General features: G+C 46.4%; 2 protein-coding genes across 2 annotated transcripts; both read left to right on the top strand.

The window, feature by feature from the left end:
- Positions 1-1,453: 1,453 nt before the first annotated feature.
- On the top strand, positions 1,454-4,391 carry LOC309807164 (RNA cytosine C(5)-methyltransferase NSUN2). Its single transcript, XM_082626473.1, has one exon. The coding sequence runs from the start codon at positions 1,469-1,471 to the stop codon at positions 3,689-3,691; it is 2,223 nt and encodes a 740-aa protein (XP_082482599.1). The 5' UTR covers positions 1,454-1,468; the 3' UTR covers positions 3,692-4,391.
- Positions 4,392-14,967: 10,576 nt separating this feature from the next.
- Positions 14,968-19,447, top strand: LOC309808019 (speedy protein E4-like; the record flags this gene model as incomplete). Its single annotated transcript, XM_082628033.1, has 6 exons — positions 14,968-15,076; positions 15,596-15,817; positions 16,713-16,771; positions 17,256-17,341; positions 18,858-19,026; positions 19,187-19,447. The coding sequence occupies 6 exons, from the start codon at positions 14,968-14,970 to the stop codon at positions 19,445-19,447; spliced, it is 906 nt and encodes a 301-aa protein (XP_082484159.1).
- Positions 19,448-20,642: the final 1,195 nt, after the last annotated feature.

Raw genomic sequence — 20,642 nt, 5'->3', positions numbered from 1 at the left:
CTGCGCAGCACAGTCTCATTAATTAATTAATTAACGAACACACAAAATAAAAATAAAAATAAAATCTCTCGCCAACCGAGAAAATCCTCTCCACAAATGTAGAGATAAAGAAAACGGTTTTACTGTTGAATAACCATTAAACCAGACTGTGCTGTGCACCCACAGGTGAACCACTAATGTTTGTGCAAATGAAATCAACCTCACCTTTTTTTTTTTATAGCTCAGCAGATAAAATCTGTTGCATACAGGTTCTCAAGATAAACGGGAACTTGCCTCATGGGAATAGACTTGACACCACCATAAAAATGGCATACATTCTTTCAGAGTACATCCTAAATTCACCTGGTCATCTCGGTGGTTGTCCATGCTAGTTAATACCCTTTATCCAAAGGAGAAAGACAACTTCTCCTATCTCTAGGACAAGCACGTACTTATAGCTCAGAGGAAAGTGCCTAACACCTAGCCTAAACTCCCCTGGTGACAGAGAGATAAAGAAGATAGCTCTCAGGTCCTTAACATAAACATTCCTGGGTTGTAATGCTGGCAAGAGACTGATTTAGCTTTTAAAAAGATTTAGATACTTACGAAAGGGACAGAGGAAGTATTTCTATTACAAGCGTCTTGAGGAAATCCTCTAAAAACGGAAATAAGAAGTGATGATTCATGCAAATGAATAAGCACCTAACCCATTCCTGATTTCCCCAGCTGAACTGCCACATTAAATGAATCCTGCACAAAATGTGTGCTTCCCCAAAACTGCTCTTGGAAGTGGCTGCTTAGAGCCACGAATGGTCTTTTCCAGTTCTTGCTGCTGCTGACTGTGGCCTCTGCCTGAATTCTCACCGATGAAATGCTGCTTGTGTGGGAATGACAGCGACCACACCTCCTCTGAGCCTGAGCCTGGCAAACCTCCAGGGCGCATTTCTCGCATTTTCCAAGTTCACCACGTAAGGACATCAGCTACATGGAGTACCTTGCTGGGAAGCGCCTTGGAAGGGCAGTGCGCCCATGAGCACGCCACCAGGCCTCCAGTTCTCACCTCACCCACGTGCACTGACCGTGTCTCAGCAGAAGACTGGGGTGGCCTGTGAACCCCAGCTGCTGTGCCCACCTCAACACCTCACTCTATCCCTCCAGCCCAGAGACATGCTGGGCTCCCCAGCCCCCTGCCCTGGACACTCTCTGCAAGTCTTTCTATTACAAGTTGTCTTGAGGAAATGCTCTAAAAAAGGGAATAATAAGTACAGAGTCATCCCAATGAACAGGATGTCCAGCAGTGAGCTGATGTCTCTCACGACTCACCCCTCTCTCCAAAAGGTGAAAAACTGTCATTTCATACATTTCCCCCTTTTTAAAGTTGTTGAAGCTAGGAGGGTAAACCTGGACCCTGCGATTTCACCTTGACCAGAAGCAGCAATGGCCACCTTTTAGTTTGCTTTCATTAAGATCTCTTCAGGCCGCGTGGGCCATGGGGCGGCGGTCGCGGGGCCGGCGGCTCCAGCAGCAGCAGCAACGACCCGGGAGCGCGGAGGACGGCGCCGAGGACGGCGAGAAGCGCAGTGGGGCGGGCTGGGAAGGCGGGTACCCCGAGATCGTCAAGGAGAACAAGCTGTTCGAGCACTACTATCAGGAACTCAAGATCGTGCCCGAAGGTGAGTGGGACCAGTTCATGGAAGCGCTCAGGGAGCCTCTCCCGGCCACTTTAAGAATTATGGGTTACAAAAGCCACGCAAAAGAGATTCTCCATTGCTTAAAGAACAAGTATTTCAAGGAACTGGAGGACCTGGAGGTGGACGGGCAGAAAGTTGAAGTTCCACAGCCCCTGAGTTGGTATCCTGAAGAGCTTGCCTGGCACACAAACTTAAGTCGAAAAATCTTGAGGAAGTCTCCACAATTGGAAAAGTTTCACCAGTTTCTGGTTAGCGAAACTGAATCTGGAAACATCAGTCGTCAAGAAGCCGTTAGCATGATTCCACCACTGTTGCTTAATGCTCACCCTCACCATAAGATTTTAGATATGTGCGCAGCACCTGGATCAAAGACCACACAGCTAATCGAAATGCTGCATGCTGACATGAGCGTGCCTTTCCCAGAGGGGTTTGTCATCGCGAATGACGTGGACAACAAGCGCTGCTACCTGCTTGTGCATCAGGCCAAGCGGCTGAGCAGTCCCTGCATCATGGTGGTCAACCATGATGCGTCCTGCATCCCTCGGCTCCAGATGGATGTGAACGGGAAGAAGGAGATTCTCTTCTATGACCGCATCTTATGTGACGTCCCTTGCAGTGGAGATGGCACTATGAGAAAAAACATTGACGTCTGGAAAAAGTGGAGCACCTTAAACAGCTTGCAGCTGCATGGTTTACAGCTGCGGATTGCAACTCGGGGCGCTGAACAGCTAGTGGAAGGCGGCAGGATGGTGTATTCTACGTGTTCACTAAACCCCATTGAAGATGAAGCAGTCATAGCATCTTTACTGGAAAAGAGTGAAGGTGCCTTGGAACTTGCTGATGTGTCCTCTGAGTTGCCAGGACTAAAGTGGATGCCTGGACTCACACAGTGGAAGGTGATGACGAAGGATGGGCAGTGGTTTGCAGCGTGGGATGATGTTCCGCACAGCAGACACACCCAAATCCGGCCTACCATGTTCCCCCCGAAGGACCCCGAGAAGTCACAGGCGATGCACCTAGAGCGGTGTCTTAGGATATTACCACATCATCAAAACACTGGAGGGTTCTTCGTGGCAGTATTAGTGAAAAAGTCTTCAATGCCATGGAATAAACGTCCCCCAAAGCTGCAGGGTGAGTCTGCAGAACCGCGGGGGCCTGTGCAGCCGGGCCCCGCAGATCCCATGGGAAGGAGCATTTCCCACCCCTTGGAGCTGGAGAGTAAACTGGCCGCTGGTATTAGCGACACAGGAGCAACTGAAAGAGCTGAGAATTTAGAGAATAATGGAAATAAGAAAGATGGTGTGTGTGGTCCTCCTCCATCTAAGAAAATGAAGTTATTTGGATTTAAAGAAGATCCGTTTGTATTTATTCCTGAAGACGACCCATTATTTCCACCTATCCAGAAATTTTATGCTTTGGGCCCTTCCTTCCCAAAGATGAACTTGTTAACTCGAACCGTGGAGGGGAAGAGGAGGCAGCTCTACATGGTGTCCAAGGAGCTGAGAAACGTGCTGCTGAACAACAGCGAGAGGGTGAAGGTTATTAACACTGGGGTTAAAGTCTGGTGTCGAAATAACAGCGGTGAAGAGTTCGACTGTGCTTTCCGGTTGGCGCAGGAGGGAATATATACGTTGTATCCATTTATTAATTCAAGAATTATCACCGTCTCGATGGAAGATGTTAAAATTCTGTTAACCCAGGAAAATCCATTTTTTAGAAAACTCAGCAGTGAGGCATACGGCCAAGTCAAGGACATGGCCAAGGGCAGCGTCGTCCTGAAGTACGAACCGGACCCCACGAAGCCGGACACGCTCCAGTGCCCCATCGTGTTGTGTGGATGGCGGGGAAAGGCCTCAATTCGAACTTTTGTGCCAAAGAACGAACGGCTTCACTATCTCAGGATGATGGGGCTGGAAGTGTTGGCAGAAAAGAAGAAAGAGGGGGCTGTTCCAACGAGCGAGAGTGCAGCCAGCCCTGGGGCTCCGGAGGACAAGGTGGGTGCTGAGCAAGGGGCAGAGTAGCCGGCCAGCCGGATGCCGCCACAGGCAGTGACCTGGCGGCTGGCCCGCCCCAGTGCGCTGGCTGCAGGGGCCTCCACCTCGGCGTCGCCGCTGAGACAAAACCCAGGACTACTGACTGGTGAGGCATACGTCTGTAAAGACTGGGAAGTGACGGAAGGTTAGGTCTGTGAATGACCCCCGGACTCTTTCACGTGGAGCGTATGGAAGGTATTTTTTTAGCTTGTTAGAATTTCCCCATTTCTTTGGCAAAGTTGGGTCCAGTATGTCTGTTGCCAGTAATAGACTTTCATTGTTAAAGTCTACCAAGAAATATAACTGCCCTGGCAGAAAATTTCAGGTCCCTTTTGTTATGCCTATATTGGTCTTAAGGCCTAGTGCTTCTTTTAGGCATTCTTTTTTAGAGAGAATCTGTAACTACGTGTGGATTGTTGGAAAACTGTACTATCAACTTTAATAATTGTATTAAGTTGCCCATTAGTGCGACATTAATACGCAGTGGGGTTAATATCTGAGGTCTCAGATGACTTCTGTGCCTTTGTAATAAAAGGTAAAATAAACTTTCTCACAGTAAGAGCTGTACTGTGAATTGTGATATTAGTCATGAGGGTTTTATGTGCTTTTATTGGAGTACCCTGCAATTTTAATTTTTAAATGGGGTTTGGGATCCTTGGAAAGTTTAAATAAAGAGTCATTAATGAAAAAAAAAAAGATCTCTTCATATATATGGAGATTTACAATACAAAGCTTTCTCTTTTTGTATCTGCATTTCTATTAAATACAGATATTTTCCCTACTTGGTCACTTATCTATTTTTATTGAAGTATACTTCGTTTACAATATTTCAGGTGTACAGCAAAGTGACTCAGTTACATGTATTTATGTAAGAATATATGTATTCTTTTTCAGGTTCTTTTTTCCATTATGGGTTATTACAAGATATTGAACATAGTTCCCTGGGCTATACAGTAGGTCCTTACTGTTTATCTATTTTACATATAAAAGTGTGTATCTGTCAATCCCTGTTCTTTATCTTTTTAACTTAATTTTTTACTCTCACATTCTGTTATACAGACACTTAAAAAGATATTTTGTGTTCAAATCTTTCACTTTCACTTCATACTTTTCATCAGCTTGGACACTGTACTTGAAGAAGCCTTTCCCATCCTGCATTTCCTAAGTAGTTGCCTGTGTTTTCTCCTGTTTATTTTGGGTCTCTTAACATACCAATTTTATCAAGATAACTGGCACCCATCTTCAGGATTTGTAAAATCATTTTCCTCTTAAAGTCTCTCAACCATTTTTTTCAACACTAACACATCTACCACAACCAGGAAACGCAATGTTTAAGAAGAAAACTCAAGTTTGTAATCTAACAGAAAAGGACAGGCTCTTCTTTGAAGCTCAGCGACACGTCTTAATTTAAAGGCAGGGGAGGGACTTCCCTGGTGTTCCAGTGGTGGTAAAGAATCCGCCTTCTAATACAGGGTACGTGGGTTCAAAGCCTGGGAACACTGGTCCGGGAGCTAAGATCCCACACGCCACGGGGCAATTAAGCCCGCGTGCTGCAATTAGACACGATGCAGCCTAAGAGAGATAAATAATTTTTTACAAATAAAAATTAAAAAAATAAAGGCAGGGGAAGCAGGAAAGTGACCGTCTCATGTGAATTCCTTCTTATTCAAAATACAGGTCGTAGCAGTTTACTTGGGCTGCGTCACAAAATACGACACACTGGCGGGCTTAAGCAACACAAATGCACTGTCCGACATTTACGCAGGCTGCAAGTCTGAGATCAAGGTGTCAGCAGGGTTGGTCCCCTCTGAGGGCTGTACGGGAGGATGTGCTCCAGGCTTCCTGGTGGAGAGGGCGGTTTCCTCACAAGCACATGCACTATGTATGTACCACGTAGGTGCCTGGGCTGAACTCCGATCCCAGGGCTGCTCATCCGCAGCAGCACCAGGCCGCTGGAGGGCTTGTCACGGACCCGTTGGCAGGAGGACTGCAGGCTGACACAGACGTCCGCTCAGCTGTGGACCCATGGCCCGGCCACAGCCCTGACAGAGGCTGCCTGGTTGAAATCCAGGTCACGGTTCACCTCCCTCCTGCTTATTGCATTCAATGACGCCTTGAAGACCCCCTACTGCACCAGCCTGGGTGGCACATCCCACCCAGTCATTTCCAAATCAGAAGCATGTCAATTGAGAAGGTTAAAATTAGGCCCTGGCTCAGTGCTGTGGAATTAGAATCTGTGAGGCTGGGTCCAGGCATCTGTGTTGGAATATTTTCTCCACGTGACTCTCATGCCCAAAGGATTGTATTGACAAAGCACTTCTGCTTCACCCTACTGATATTTCTGCACGAGAGCTACAGCCGTTGTTATATTAAACTGCATCCACAGGAGGAAAAGAGAGGAGGAGAGGTGATAGTTTTGCTTATCTCCAAACACGCTGTTACTGAACCAAACTTGGGTCCACTCGCCCGCATGCACTAAAGCCAATCTACTGACACGGGTCACGGTGAAGGAAAGTGCCACGTTTATGGCAGGGCAACAAGCAAGGGGTCCAGGTATCTAGGGCTCAAAAGGCCCCCACTCCCCAGTGGCTTTCAGGGAAAGGTGTTTACAGATGGGGTGAGGCTGTTGGTGGGAATGTACACTGGTGCTGCCGCTATGCAGAACAGTGTGGAGGTTCCTCAAAACACTAAAGCTAGAGCTACCGTAGGACCCAGCAATCCCACTCCTGGGCATATACCCAGAGAAAACCATAATTCAAGAAGACACATGCACCCCAATATGTATAGCAGTACGATTTACGATAGCCAAGACATGGAAGCAACTTAAATGTCCATCGACAGAGGGATGGATAGGGAAGATGTGGTACATATGTGTGATGGAATACTACTCAGCCATAAAAAAGAATGAGATTATGCCATGTGCAGCAACATGGATGGACCTAGAGATTATCATACTAAGTGAAGGATGTCAGACAAAGACAAATACCATATGCTATCACTCCTATGTGGAATCTAAAACAGTGATACGAATGAACTTCTTAACAAAACAGAAACAGACTCACAGACATAGAAAAAAAACTTAGGTTTACCAAAGGGAAAAGGTGGGGGAGAGGGATAGATCAGGAGGTTGGGGCTAACATATGCACACAACTATATATAAAACAGGAAATCAACAAGGACCTCCTGTAGAGCACAGGGATCTCTACTCAATATTCTGTATTAACCTAGGGAGTTCCCTGGTGGCCCAGAGGTTAGGATTCTGGTCTTTCACGGCCGTGGCCCGGGTTCAATCCCTGGTCGGGGAACTGAGATCCTACAAGCCACACAGCACCACGAAAAAAAAGCAAAATTCGGTAATAACCTAAATGGGAAAACAATCTGAAAAAGAATAGATATCTGTGTCCATATAACTGAATCACTTTGCTGTACACCGGAAACTAACACAACACTGTAAATCAACTATACTCCCAATATAAAATTTAAAAAATGTTTAAAGTGAATTACAAACGAGTGGGGTGAGGGAGAGGAGGTTGAGGCGTGTGTGGTCAGCTTGTGGACATTCTTCCGATTGGTTGGTGGTGAGGTAATCTGAGGTCAACATCATCAACCGGCTGGTTCCAGCTGGTCTGGGGTCTACGTGCTTGTGGGCAGCATGCAGTTACCTTCCTCCCCCCTGCTGGGGGCTTCAGTCTCTGCAAAACAGCTCCAAGGACGTGGCTCAGAACAGTATCTACAGCCCTTGAGGAGGAACTAAAGGTCCTTGACTTTGTTTAACGGCTACACTAGTATTATTTGGTCTTTTGGGACTCTTTTCCTTGCTTTTGGCACTTTCTCCCTTCTCTGATTAAATTGTTTGTTTCCAACTCACGGAAGGCTAGGAGGCTAAAATTTTCTAAAGACAAGAAGCAGGCAGAAGACATGGGGAGAATCCGTCCCAGGAAGGCCCCACAAGGTCCTGCTCACTTACAACATCACATTCAATCTGGGCTGTTTACGCCATTTTTGGACAACATACCAACACATCTTAAGATGGGTCCCACCCGACTGTAGCACATTTGGACAAGGTGCGGTGGGGTGGGATTATGCAAATCCAGATCTGAAGACTAGATAAAGCAATCAGGGTATTTCACAGTACACAAGAGAAATTTTCATGGGGACAGAATACCAACCTTCTAATATTTGAAAGCCTGTTAGCCAAGAGGGAGAGTGAACTTCTGTTTTGTTATACAAGGACCCAATCAGCTGTGATGGTTGAAAGCATGAGGAACGCAAATCTGAATTCATTTGCCTCCTAACAATGCAACGTCTACAGCAGAGGGACACAGGTCCTCAAGCAGCAGTGCTTTTCCCAGCAGTGCAGACCCTGAGGAGAGCCAGGCTGTGGCAGCTCTGGAGGACCTCAGACACTCTTTGCACGGCCTCTGAGACCTAGAACATCTCAGAAAGTCCACGAGTGCAAACCAAAGAGACACTCAGTCCCTGCACCTTGGATGAACTGATTTGACTCTATGTATGCATTGCTAGGGCTAATTAGAAATATGGAAGTGATCAGAAGACAGAATAAACCTCTGGGCACATCCTGAACAACACAGATACTTCTCATCAAAGTCCAAACAATAATTCAAAAGCAAGATTCAGAGCCAAAATGTGGAAACAAACCAAGTGTTCACTGACAGATGAATGGATCAAGAAAATGTAGTGTGTATATTCACACAACAGATATTATTCACCCACAAACAGGAAGGAAAGTTTCTAATTGATACAAAGACCATTTATGTATTTTTCAAAGATTGACATTTCTTTGTATGAACAGTGAAAATTTAACAATTCCACTTTTAAGAGGAAAGGTTAGTGTTTCTTTGTAGAAACAATTAAGTCTCAGCAGTAGAGGCATAAGCACACACGTGCACACAGAGTAAACAGAACAGCGCCCCACTACCTCCCCGCAATCTGATCCCCCGATGAGCCTTGCTGATTCTCCCTTCAAATACAGAGAACCTGTTTACTTCTCTCCATCTTCTCAGACATCGTCTTCCTGGACTACCACGCCAAATTCCTAACCTTATCTGGGTCTCCCAACTTCCACTCTTACTGAATCCCCACCCCATCCATTTATGCAGCAGCCAAAATCAATTGTTCCCCTTTCAGTGCAAACTGGATCAGGACACCTCTCATTCACTGCTTTCCCACTGCACTTGGCAAACATCTGAACTTCTTCAGACCCACGGTTTTATTTCCTTCTCACTCACTGTGTACTGTGTACTGTCCACACTGGCTTTGGGGTCTAGGAAGGAAATTTTGACACAGGCTACCACACAGATGACATGCGAAGACATTAAGCTAAGTGGATAAGTCAGATACAAATGGACAAATGTTACATGATTCCACTTCTGTGAGGTCCCCAGACGGGTCAAATTCAGAGAGACAGAAAGTGGAGTGGTGGGTGTCAGGGGCTGGGAGGGGGATGGGGAGTCAGTGTTTAATGGGGACAGAGTTTCACTTGGACAGGATGAAAACATTCTGGAGATGGATGGTCGGGATGGTTGCACAACAATGAGAATTCTTTTATTTTTCCTTAAGATTTTTGTTTTACTTATTTTCGGCTGCGTTGGGTCTTCGTTGCTGTGCGCAGGCTTTCTCTAGTCGCGGCGAGCGGGGGCTACTCTTCGGTGCAGTGTGCAGGCTTCTCATTGAGGTGGCTTCTCTTTGCGGCAGAGCATGGGCCCTAGGCGCATGGGCTCAGTAGTTGTGGCTCGCGGGCTGAGGAGTTATGGCTTGCAAGCTCAGTAGTTGTGGCGCATGGGCGTTAGGTGCTCCGCGGTATGTGGGATCTTCCCGGACCAGGGCTCGAACCTGTGTCCCCTGCATCGGCAGGCGGATTCTTGACCACTGTGCCACCAGGGAAACCCAAGAAAAAAAGCAAGACTCAGACCCAAAGGGGAGGAGTGGAAGTACGAGTTGGGAGGTTCAGAAGAAGCTTCCAGTGACACTGCATGACCCTGAGTTGGCTATTTTCTTCTCTGCATCTCGGCTACCATATACTTCCTACCCTCATAGAAAAATAACCTGTCTGGAATTGGAAATTTTTCCATTTAGTCTTTTTGTGCATGTGACATTTTTATTCAGAAAAATAATCTGTGTTGAACTGGAGTTTTTTCCATTTAGTATTTTGTACATGTGACATTTTTATTCAGGTAGTGAAATCTCTGGGTCAACAGTGATACCACATTCTCAAGATTTTGATAAGTAGACTAGAACTTCTTAACTGGAATCAAGGGGCAGGCTTTGGACAATCCATGGACTTTGTGACATCCAAAGGTGCCCTTTGTGTGTGTGTGTGTGTGTGTGTGTGTGTGTTTGTAGACACCCTTTGAAGGGTGCGTGAGCACCTGTAGTTTTCTATGATTTTAGCTTCTCCAAATGGCTCTTGGACTCAAAGGTGCCTGAGGGGAGCGGACGTGTACTCCCCCAGTACAGAATTCTGAACGCAGTGTCAGTAAACATTCAGCCAAAGAGCTTTGCCAAATGGCGTGTTTTAACGTAACTTTTTAATCCAGTGAGTCGATGTACCTGGGATCTTTTTTTACATACTTATCTCATTCTTTATTTATTTTTTTTGGGGGGGGGTACGCGGGCCTCTCACGGTTGTGGCCTCTCCCGTTGCGGAGCACAGGCTCCGGACGCGCAGGCTCAGCGGCCATGGCTCATGGGCCCAGCCACTCCGCGGCATGTGGGATCTTCCTGAACCGGGGTACCAACCCGTGTCCCCTGCATCGGCAGGTGGACTCTCAACCACTGCACCACCACGGAAGCCATTATCTCACTCTTATAAGGCTGAAACGTTGCTGCTTCCCCTAAGTTTCCTTGTCCCTCTCCCCACTCTCCCACCAGGCCGTGGAAGAGGAATGGGAGGGAGGGGGAGAGTCCAGCAGGGAGAGGACAGTGCACCTGCTGGGAAGCGGTAAAGAGGGGTCCAGGGTGGGAGGGAGGGAGACACAAGAGGGAGGGGATATGGGAACAGGTGTATATGTATAACTGATTCGCTTTGTTATAAAGCAGAAACTAATACACCATTGTGAATCAATTGTACTCCAATAAACTTGTAAAAAAAATTAGAACTACCATATGACACAGCATTTTCACTCCTGGATATATATCGAAAAAAATAAAACCAAAAAACATTAATTTGAAAAGATATATGCACCCTAATGTTCATGGCAGCATTATTTACAATTGACAACATATGGAAGCAAGCTAAGTGTTTATTAAGAGATGAATGGGTAAGGAAGATGTGATATATATACATACAATGGAATACTACTTAGCTAAAAAAATTTTTTTTTGAATTGAAATTGTATGAAGTATCTTTTCCGACCACAATGCTATGAGACTAGACATCAATTACAGGAAAAGAGCTGTAAAAAAATACAAACACATGGAGGCTAAACAATACACTACTTAATAACGAAGTGATCACTGAAGAAATCAAAGAGGAAATTAAAAAATACCTAGAAACAAATGACAATGGAGACATGACGACCCAAAACCTAGGAGAGGCAGCAAAAGCAGTTCTAAGAGGGAAGTTTATAGCCATACAATCCCACCTTAAGAAACAGGAAACATCTCGAATAAACAACCTAATCTTGCACCTAAAGCAATTAGAGAAAGAAGAACAAAAACATCCCAAAGTTAGCAGAAGGAAAGAAATCATAAAGATCAGATCAGAAATAAATGAAAAAGAAATGAAGGAAACGATAGCAAAGATCAATAAAACTAAAAGCTGGTTCTTTGAGAAGATAAACAAAATTGATAAACCATTAGCCAGACTCATCAAGAAAAAAAGGGAGAAGACTCAAATCAATAGAATTAGAAATGAAAAAGGAGAAGTAACAACTGACACTGCAGAAATACAAAAGATCATGAGAGATTACTACAAGCAACTCTATGCCAATAAAATGGACAACCTGGAAGAAATGGACAAATTCTTAGAAATGCACAACCTGCCAAGACTGAATCAGGAAGAAATAGAAAATATGAACAGACCAATCACAAGCACTGAAATTGAAACTGTGATAAAAAATCTTCCAACAAACAAAAGCCCAGGACCAGATGGCTTCACAGGCGAATTCTATCAAGCATTTAGAGAAGAGCTAACACCTATCCTTCTCAAACTCTTCCAAAATATAGCAGAGGGAGGAACACTCCCAAACTCATTCTACGAGGCCACCATCACCTTGATACCAAAACCAGACAAGGATGTCACAAAGAAAGAAAACTACAGGCCAATATCACTGATGAACATAGATGCAAAAATCCTCAACAAAATACTAGCAAACAGAATCTAACAGCACATTAAAAGGATCTTACACCATGATCAAGTGGGGTTTATTCCAGGAATGCAAGGATTCTTCAATATACGCAAATCAATCAACGTGATACACCATATTAACAAATGGAAGGAGAAAAACCATATGATCATCTCAATAGATGCAGAGAAAGCTTTTGACAAAATTCAACACCCATTTATGATAAAAACCCTGCAGAAAGTAGGCATAGAGGGAACTTTCCTCAACATAATAAAGGCCCTATATGACAAACCCACAGCCAGCATCGTCCTCAATGGTGAAAAGCTGAAACCATTTCCACTAACATCAGGAAAAAGACAAGGTTGCCCACTCTCACCACTCTTATTAAACATAGTTTTGGAAGTTTTAGCCACAGCAATCAGAGAACAAAAGGAAATAAAAGGAATCCAAATCGGAAACGAAGTAAAGCTGTCACTGTTTGCAGATGACATGATGCTATACGTAGAGAATCCTAAAGATGCTACCAGAAAACTACTAGAGCTAATCAATGAATTTGGTAGAGGTGCAGGATACAAAATTAATGCACATAAATCTCTGGCATTCCTATATACTAATGATGAAAAATCTGAAAGTGAAATCAAGGAAACACTCCCATTTACCATTGCAACAAAAAGAATAAAATATCTAGGAATAAACCTACCTAAGGAGACAAAAGACCTGTATGCAGAAAATTATAAGACACTGATGAAAGAAATTAAAGATGATACAAATAGATGGAGAGATGTACCATGTTCTTGGATTGGAAGAATCAACATTGTGAAAATGACTCTACTACCCAAAGCAATCTACAGATTCAATGCAATCCCTATCAAACTACCACTGGCATTTTTCACAGAACTAGAACAAAAAATTTCACAATTTGTATGGAAACACAAAAGACCCCGAATAGCCAAAGCAATCTTGAGAACGAAAAATGGAGCTGGAGGAATCAGGCTCCCTGACTTCAGACTATACTACAAAGCTACAGTAATCAAGACAGTATGGTACTGGCACAAAAACAGAAAGATCAATGGAACAGGATAGAAAGCCCAGAGATAAGCCCACGCACATATGCTCACCTTATCTTTGATAAAGGAAGCAGGAATGTACAGTGGAGAAAGGACAGTCTCTTCAATAAGTGGTACTGGGAAAACTGGATAGGGACATGTAAAAGTATGAGATTCGATCACTCCCTAACACCATACACAAAAATAAGCTCAAAATGGATTAAAGACTTAAATGTAAGTCCAGAAACTATCAAACTCTTAGAGGAAAACATAGGCAGAACACTCTATGACATAAATCACAGCAAGATCCTTTTGGACCCACCTCCTAGAGAAAAGGAAATCAAAATGAAAATAAACAAATGCGACCTAATGAAACTTCAAAGCTTTTGCACAGCAAAGGAAACCATAAACAAGACCAAAAGACAACCCTCAGAATGGGAGAAAATATTTGCAAATGAAGCAACTGACAAAGGATTAATCTCCAAAATTTATAAGCAGCTCATGCAGCTCAATAACAAAAAAACAAACAACCCAATCCAAAAATGGGCAGAAGACCTAAATAGACATTTCTCCACAGAAGATATACAGACTGCCAACAAACACATGAAAGGATGCTCAACATCTTTACTCATTAGAGAAATACAAATCAAAACTACAATGAGATATCATCTCACACCAGTCAGAATGGCCATCATCAAAAAATCTAGAAACAATAAATGCTGGAGAGGGTGTGGAAAAAAGGGAACACTCTTGCACTGCTGGTGGGAATGTGAATTGGTACAGCCACTATGGAGAACGGTATGGAGGTTCCTTAAAAAACTACAAATAGAACTACCATATGACCCAGCAATCCCACTACTGGGCATATACCCTGAGAAAACCATAATTCAAAAAGAGACATGTACCAAAATGTTCATAGCAGCCCTATTTACAATAGCCCGGAGATGGAAACAACCTAAGTGTCCATCATCGGATGAATGGGTAAAGAAGATGTGGCACATATATACAATGGAATATTACTCAGCCATAAAAAGAAACGAAATTGAGCTATTTGTAATGAGGTGGATGGACCTAGAGCCTGTCATACAGAGTGAAGTAAGTCAGAAAGAGAAAGACAAATACTGTATGCTGACACATATATATGGAATTTAAGAAAAAAAAATGTCATGAAGAACATAGGGGTAAGACAGGAATAAAGACACAGACCTACTAGAGAATGGACTTGAGGATATGGGGAGGGGGAAGGGTAAGCTGTGACAAAGTGAAAGAGCGGCATGGACATATATACACTACCAAACGTAAGGTAGATAGCTAGTGGGAAGCAGCCGCATAGCACAGGGAGATCAGCTCGGTGCTTTGTGACTGCCTGGAGGGGTGGGATAGGGAGGGTGGGAGGGAGACGCAAAAGGGAGGGGATATGCGAACATATGTATATGTATAACTGATTAAATTTGTTATAAAGCAAAAAAAAAATTAAAAATAAAGATGAAGAAAAAAAAAAGAATAAAATTTTGCCATTTATGACAAAAAAAAAGAGGGGTCCGGATACCCTGAGGGGGGTTTTGGAGGATGGGCAGAGGTTGGGTCAGTGGCAGGAGATACCATTTACCCCTGATCTCTGGCACAAGTGCACGCATAGGTCTGACAGTTACTTGTGCTTTCCTTCAAACTGGTTTCCTTCAAACTCCGATGATGACATCAGAGGCTTCCGACCTTCCCGATTGGATGGACCAGACTCCTTGGTGCTTGGCAGCAGTAGTAGACAACAGAATCTCGCCAGAGCTTCTCTCCACTGACAGTTGCCCCGCAGCTTGGAGAAGGGACGACCACTTGTGTTTAGCCCAAGTCCAGAAGAAGAGTTGGGACAAAGCAGAGTCTAGGCTTCGAGGAAGGGAAGAGTCTGGGAGACATCATGGACAATCGTCAACCGACTTCCCAGGCTGAGGAGCTGAATTCCCAGTCCAGCTCTTCAGGGTACCCCCTGGAGTTGACTGTCTATGAAGAAAGCCCAGGACCGTCAGGTGAGGGAGCTGGCATGAGAAGGAATTTCAGAGATTTGACCAGTAAGGAGGAAAGGGTACAGAGGTCGGGAAGGAGCACCTGCATAAGGTGCCTATGAAAGAAAGGAGACATTCAGAAAGCCAGGGATTGAGGGAGGAGAGCACAGGAGCTGGGGACACGGAACACCTGGGGAGCAAGAAACAGGGTTAGGAGATGAGATCCAAGGATGAGAGAAGGGGAGAGAGGAAACAAGGGGAGGGTTCTTTTTTTTTTATTCCTGGTGGGAGAAATTATCTACCATGAGAAAGAGTTTCGAGGACGGGAAGCTGGACAAATGACAAAAAGAGTCAGGGGAGGGATAGGTAGATGTGGACAGAGAAAGATGGAAAGATGACTTGGGGCAAGGTCAGCGGTCTGTGAGACTGGAAAGCACGGGGGTGCTTCGGGGGGGAGGCGGAGTCGGGGTGGGGTTGGGTGGTCACCAGTGGCTGAATTCCCAAGACGAGAGCGTCATACTGTAGTCTCTTCTCCTTCGTCAGCTCCCTGGGCTGGTTGCAGCCCCCCGCCTCAGCGCCCCGGCTGTAAGAGGAAGAGGTCAGTGGCGTTCAGAGCGGAGGTGGAGGGCAACACGGCCGCTGAGGCCCAGGACACCTGGGTCGTGGAGTTGCTGAGTGGGCTCAAGATGAAGCTGAAGCGACAGCGGGTGTCTTCAGTGCTGCCTGAGCACCACGAGGCCGACACCTGGGTCGTGGAGTCGCTGAGTGGGTTCAAGATGAAGCTGAAGCGACAGCGGGTGTCTTCAGTGCTGCCTGAGCACCACGAGGCCGACACCTGGGTCGTGGAGTCGCTGAGTGGGTTCAAGATGAAGCTGAAGCGACAGCGGGTGTCTTCAGTGCTGCCTGAGCACCACGAGGCCGACACCTGGGTCGTGGAGTCGTTCAGTGGGCTCAAGATGAAGCTGAAGCGACAGCGGGTGTCTTCAGTGCTGCCTGAGCACCACAAGGTCTTCAAGTGGATGCTTGGTAAGGACCCACCGCCCTGCCCAGCAACCTCCAATCCTATACTTGAAAAACAAACAAACCAGAACTTCCCATGACTACACTTTCCCAGTGGAAAAGAATTCCCTGCTACTTGGTGCGCTCTCCGTCCCTGGCGGACTGTCTACGGATAAAGGATACGGGGGACACATAAAAGATACAGGATGAGGTTAGACTTAGAAATGATACAAGACTAGGTTAGATTTAGAAATGATACAGGATTAGGTTCGCTTGGTTTCAACTGTACCCGAGACTCTAGCTCTTACTGGCCTTTTGAATCTTACTGGCATGTTCGGGGTGGGGGGAGGAGGGGCTGACAAGCCATCTTCACCCCCTGACATGACTGTCAATTGAGACATTGGCTGAGAGTATCTTGATGCCCTCTGCAGGTACGTGAATGCATGATGAAGGGGCATCACTCCCTGTCACTCGGCCCCCCCAGAAGGGGAGTCACCCCCTTTCCTCCCACAGTGAATGGTCTTCCCTCCCCTCTTTCCGTCAGCTTCACCCTGGGCCACATCTTGGCATTTCCCCAGGGGGGCGCGGTTCACCCTCTTGGCTCTGGAATGCTCCCACGACAGCCCTGTTCCCACTGGCAACATCTGCCCTTTTTTCACAGAGGATCCCGTCGTTAAGAAATTCCTCGCCTGGGACAAAAACCTGGAAGTATCTGACAAGGTAAGTCACCCACTGAGATGGATTCCTGCTCCAGCGCCTGTTCTAGGTGGGCGCGCTGGGTGCTTTCTACACCCACGTTTCCACTCCCCTCCTAACCTCATGCCTTGTCAACACTTCCCTCCAGGGGCCTCGAGGTCCCCTCTGGGATCTGAGCCCCAGGAGTGCCCCTTTGGTGGTTGCTGCCTAAGTCCCCTCTCCTCTCAGCTCCTGGGGACTCGCCTTGGCTCCGGTTCATCGAACACCGTCCTGTGCCCGCGGCCCTAAGTCCACGCCCTCAATCCCAAAGCCTCCCATCCTTGGAGCGCCGCCAACTCTGACCTTCTGTCCTCTCCCCTTCCCCAAACAATCAGGCTCACCCCACACGGGGGTCTCTCCTCCAAGTGGCACCACCCATTCCTCGTCCCCTGCTCCCTTCTCCCTCCCACTCTTTCTCCTCTTCCAGGATGTGACCTCTCTCCTACGTTTTTTCCCCTCTTTCCATCAGTATCTCCTGTCGATGGTGATAGCGTATGTCAGCCGGGCCGGGCTCCTCTCCTGGCAATTCCAGAGAATCCATTTCTTCATAGCTCTGTGAGTACCTTGCTCCATCCCCGCCATCAATATTCAACACCCTGGGAGGGCAGAGGGAGAGACGTGGGGCTCTGACCTTTCATCTATTTTTTTAAACCCCTTTGTACTGACTCTAGGTGTGAAAATGACAGGATTACGGTACCGTGGTTTCTTTTTCAAACCATGTTCTGTTTTTTATAGCATTCATTGTCAAAACAAACTACCCTAATGTCAATTAAAACACTGAAAGAAACAAAGCAAAACGCAAAACTTTCCTAAGAGGAGAGGAAGAAAGAACTGACACCATCCTGCCCCCGAGTAACAGACTTGAGACGTTTCCGGTTCGAATTCTCCGGTCTCGGGTCTTCCGACATCAGCACCAAGTGTGATTATCTTCCGTTTCTGCATTCCCACGACAAATGCCACAATCGGGGCCCGTATCACATAGCACGGATTTGGTGTCAAATGCTCCCCACTGATGTTTCTTCCAAGTCTCCCAAGCCAGTTGGCTCTATTTGCCTGAACATCCTTCCAAAACACAGGTCTGACCGCTTCACACAATTTCATTGGCTAATGACATGCCAAATCAAGGCCAGAGTTCTGCGTTGGGATTTAACTCTCTCTGCAATCTCCAGCACACCGTCCTGATACTTTATTCCTGTGTTTCACTGCTCCTTCCAAATACCCTGCCCTCTAAGTTTCTATTGAGCTTTCTATCCAGGTATCTTTGCCATACATTTATCTGAAGAAAACGACCTTATCCTTAAAGTGGGTTCAAACACCAAAACCTTCACGATGCCCGATCTCCCTAACTTCTGCATCCCAGAGGCACTTTAGTTCAAATTGTATTATAATGTGATGCTTTGCATTATAGTCATTTCTTATCTCCCCCCTTCCCCTTCCCCGGTCCCACTAGACTAGACACCATGTGGAAGGCAGGTCTCGTCAAAATGTCAATGCATTCCCAAAACACTCAGCACAATTCTTTTCATTGGGCAAATGTTTGTTACTGTGAGACTTCTAGGTAATCAGTATTGCATTTGGCCATGAGATAAAATGTTCATTCATTCATTCATTCATTCATCTAACAAACCTTATAAAGTACACCCTACATGCTGGGGAATATGAGGTGGTGGGAACAGAGATTCACAAAAGGCTGTTGAATTCATGCATCAATATGAACCAAGCCCTAAATGTGTCATTTGCTAGGAGAGGGATGAATGCAGAAACAGATCAGATCAGCTCCTGCCCTCAGGAACTGTACATGTACCTACAACATAGGAAGAGAGGTGTGTGCACATAAAACAAGTTGAAGGGAACGGGGGTTTGGATCGTGTCCTCATCATCAAGGTGTGAGAGGCACCCTTCCGAAGGTCCTGCCTGGCAGTGGCTCCTTGATGACTGGGCGGCTCCCGGTGACGCTGGGCAGGGCTGGGTGGGTCGTGTGAGGATGCTCAGCCTGCCTCTTTTCTGGGAAGCTGATCTCAAGTGGAGGCCCTTCCTGTCCTGATGACAGCGACCTGATGTCTTTCCCCAGCTATGTGGCCAGCGACATGGAAGAGAACAACCAGGCCCCCAAGCAGGCCATCGTTTCGTTCCTCTATGGAAAGAACAGCTCGCAGCATGCCTTGTTCCACAAACTGCGTTCCCAGTTCATCCGTTCCATGGGCTGGAAGACATGGGTCACTCGGGAAGAGTGCGAGCAGGTGGGTGGGCTGTGGCGGTCTCGGGGAGGGGGAGGGACGGAGAGGAGGTGGGGATCATGGGGGACTCGGTTTGGGACTTGGGGACAGACGAGAAAGAACCGGAGGCGGGGCAACGGGAGGCAGCGGCATCCTCATTGCCAGGGGCTGTTTGTCTTTCCAGATCCAGGCTTTTGATCCAGAGCTCTGGGTGTGGGGAAGAGATCGCGCCCTCTTGCCCCAGAGGCCCCAGGACCACGCAGGCCTGACGTCATCGGCCTGCGCAAAGGTAGGTCTGCGTGCGCAAAGGTGCGGGTGGAATGACGTGTTGTCTACTGAGGAAATCGGAGGAATCCCACTGCTGGACCCACATCACCTCTCACACTGTGAAGGGGGCCAGCCAGGCACACAGCCACGTGCCGACTCTGCGCCAGCCACGGACTGACAGCCACACACAGACACCAGCACCGCGAGGCCCGTGGGCACCAGACCTCGGGGAAACCAGTTTGTCCCAGACGCATGGGTCTCACTGAAGTTATTTCACCCAAAGCAATTGGGTCCAAATAACAGCTTTGACGAGGTGGTGATTCTTTTCCATATACTGCGTTTCCAGTTTCTCTTTTTCATTCATTTTTGGCCTTACATCCCTCAGGGTTATGGGTTCTAGCATTTATCTACAACAAAGTAAATGTCTACAAACAGGATATTAGATAGAACAGCCCACACGTTCAATAAGAAAAGATGAATTATGACTAGCTTTATATTCCTCCAAATTTACTTTCAAATTGCCTATGGCCAGATCACCTGTGACTCTTTATTCCCCCTGACTCACCACTTCTGGACCAATGATTCCTCTAGTACAATTCACCTTTTCCCCCTCACGTTTATGGTCAAGGGGGTTTATCACAACGACTGAAGGTTAAGGAATGCCATCTTCAGCATGGCTTATTACAATTGACACATTAGAGTTCTAGATGTGGGCAGAGGATTGAGCAAACATTTGGTTTAAATCTTGCAAACTAGCTGCCTTCGTCCATTCAACCTGCCCTACTACAGACCGCGTTGCTTAGAAACAACACAGCACGGTCTCTTTTACAAGGGCAATAATCTCATTCATGAGGGCTCTACCCCATGACCTAATAACCTCCCAAAGACCCCACCTCCTAATACCAGCACCTTAGGGGTTAAGATTTTAAGATTTCAACATAAGAATTTTGGGGGACACAAACATTCAGCACATAACACTAACCAAGTTTAGGGCTGAGTATTATTTAAACATTAGGACCCAGGGACTTCCCTGTTGGCACAGTGGTTAAGAAACCGCCTGCCAATGCAGGGCACACAGGTTTGAGCGCTGGTCCGGGAAGACCCCACATGCCGCGGAGCAACTAAGCCCGTGTGCCACAACTACTGCGCCTGCGCTCTAGAGCCCGCGAGCCACAACTACTGAGCCTGCGTTCTAGAGCCCGCAAGCCGCAACTACTCAGCCTGTGCGCCTAGAGCCCGTGCTCCGCAACAAGAGAAGCCGTCAGGAGAAGCAACGGAGAGTAGTCCTCGCTCACCACACACAGCAACAGAGAGAAAGCCCACACACAGCAACAGAGACCCAATGCAGCCAAAAATAAAAGAAAGAAAATAAG

This window comes from Mesoplodon mirus (genome assembly GCF_964341445.2).
Source record: "Mesoplodon mirus genome assembly, chromosome: 7".
Lineage (NCBI taxonomy): Eukaryota > Metazoa > Chordata > Mammalia > Artiodactyla > Ziphiidae > Mesoplodon > Mesoplodon mirus.
This window is presented reverse-complemented; position numbering and strand designations above follow the sequence as displayed.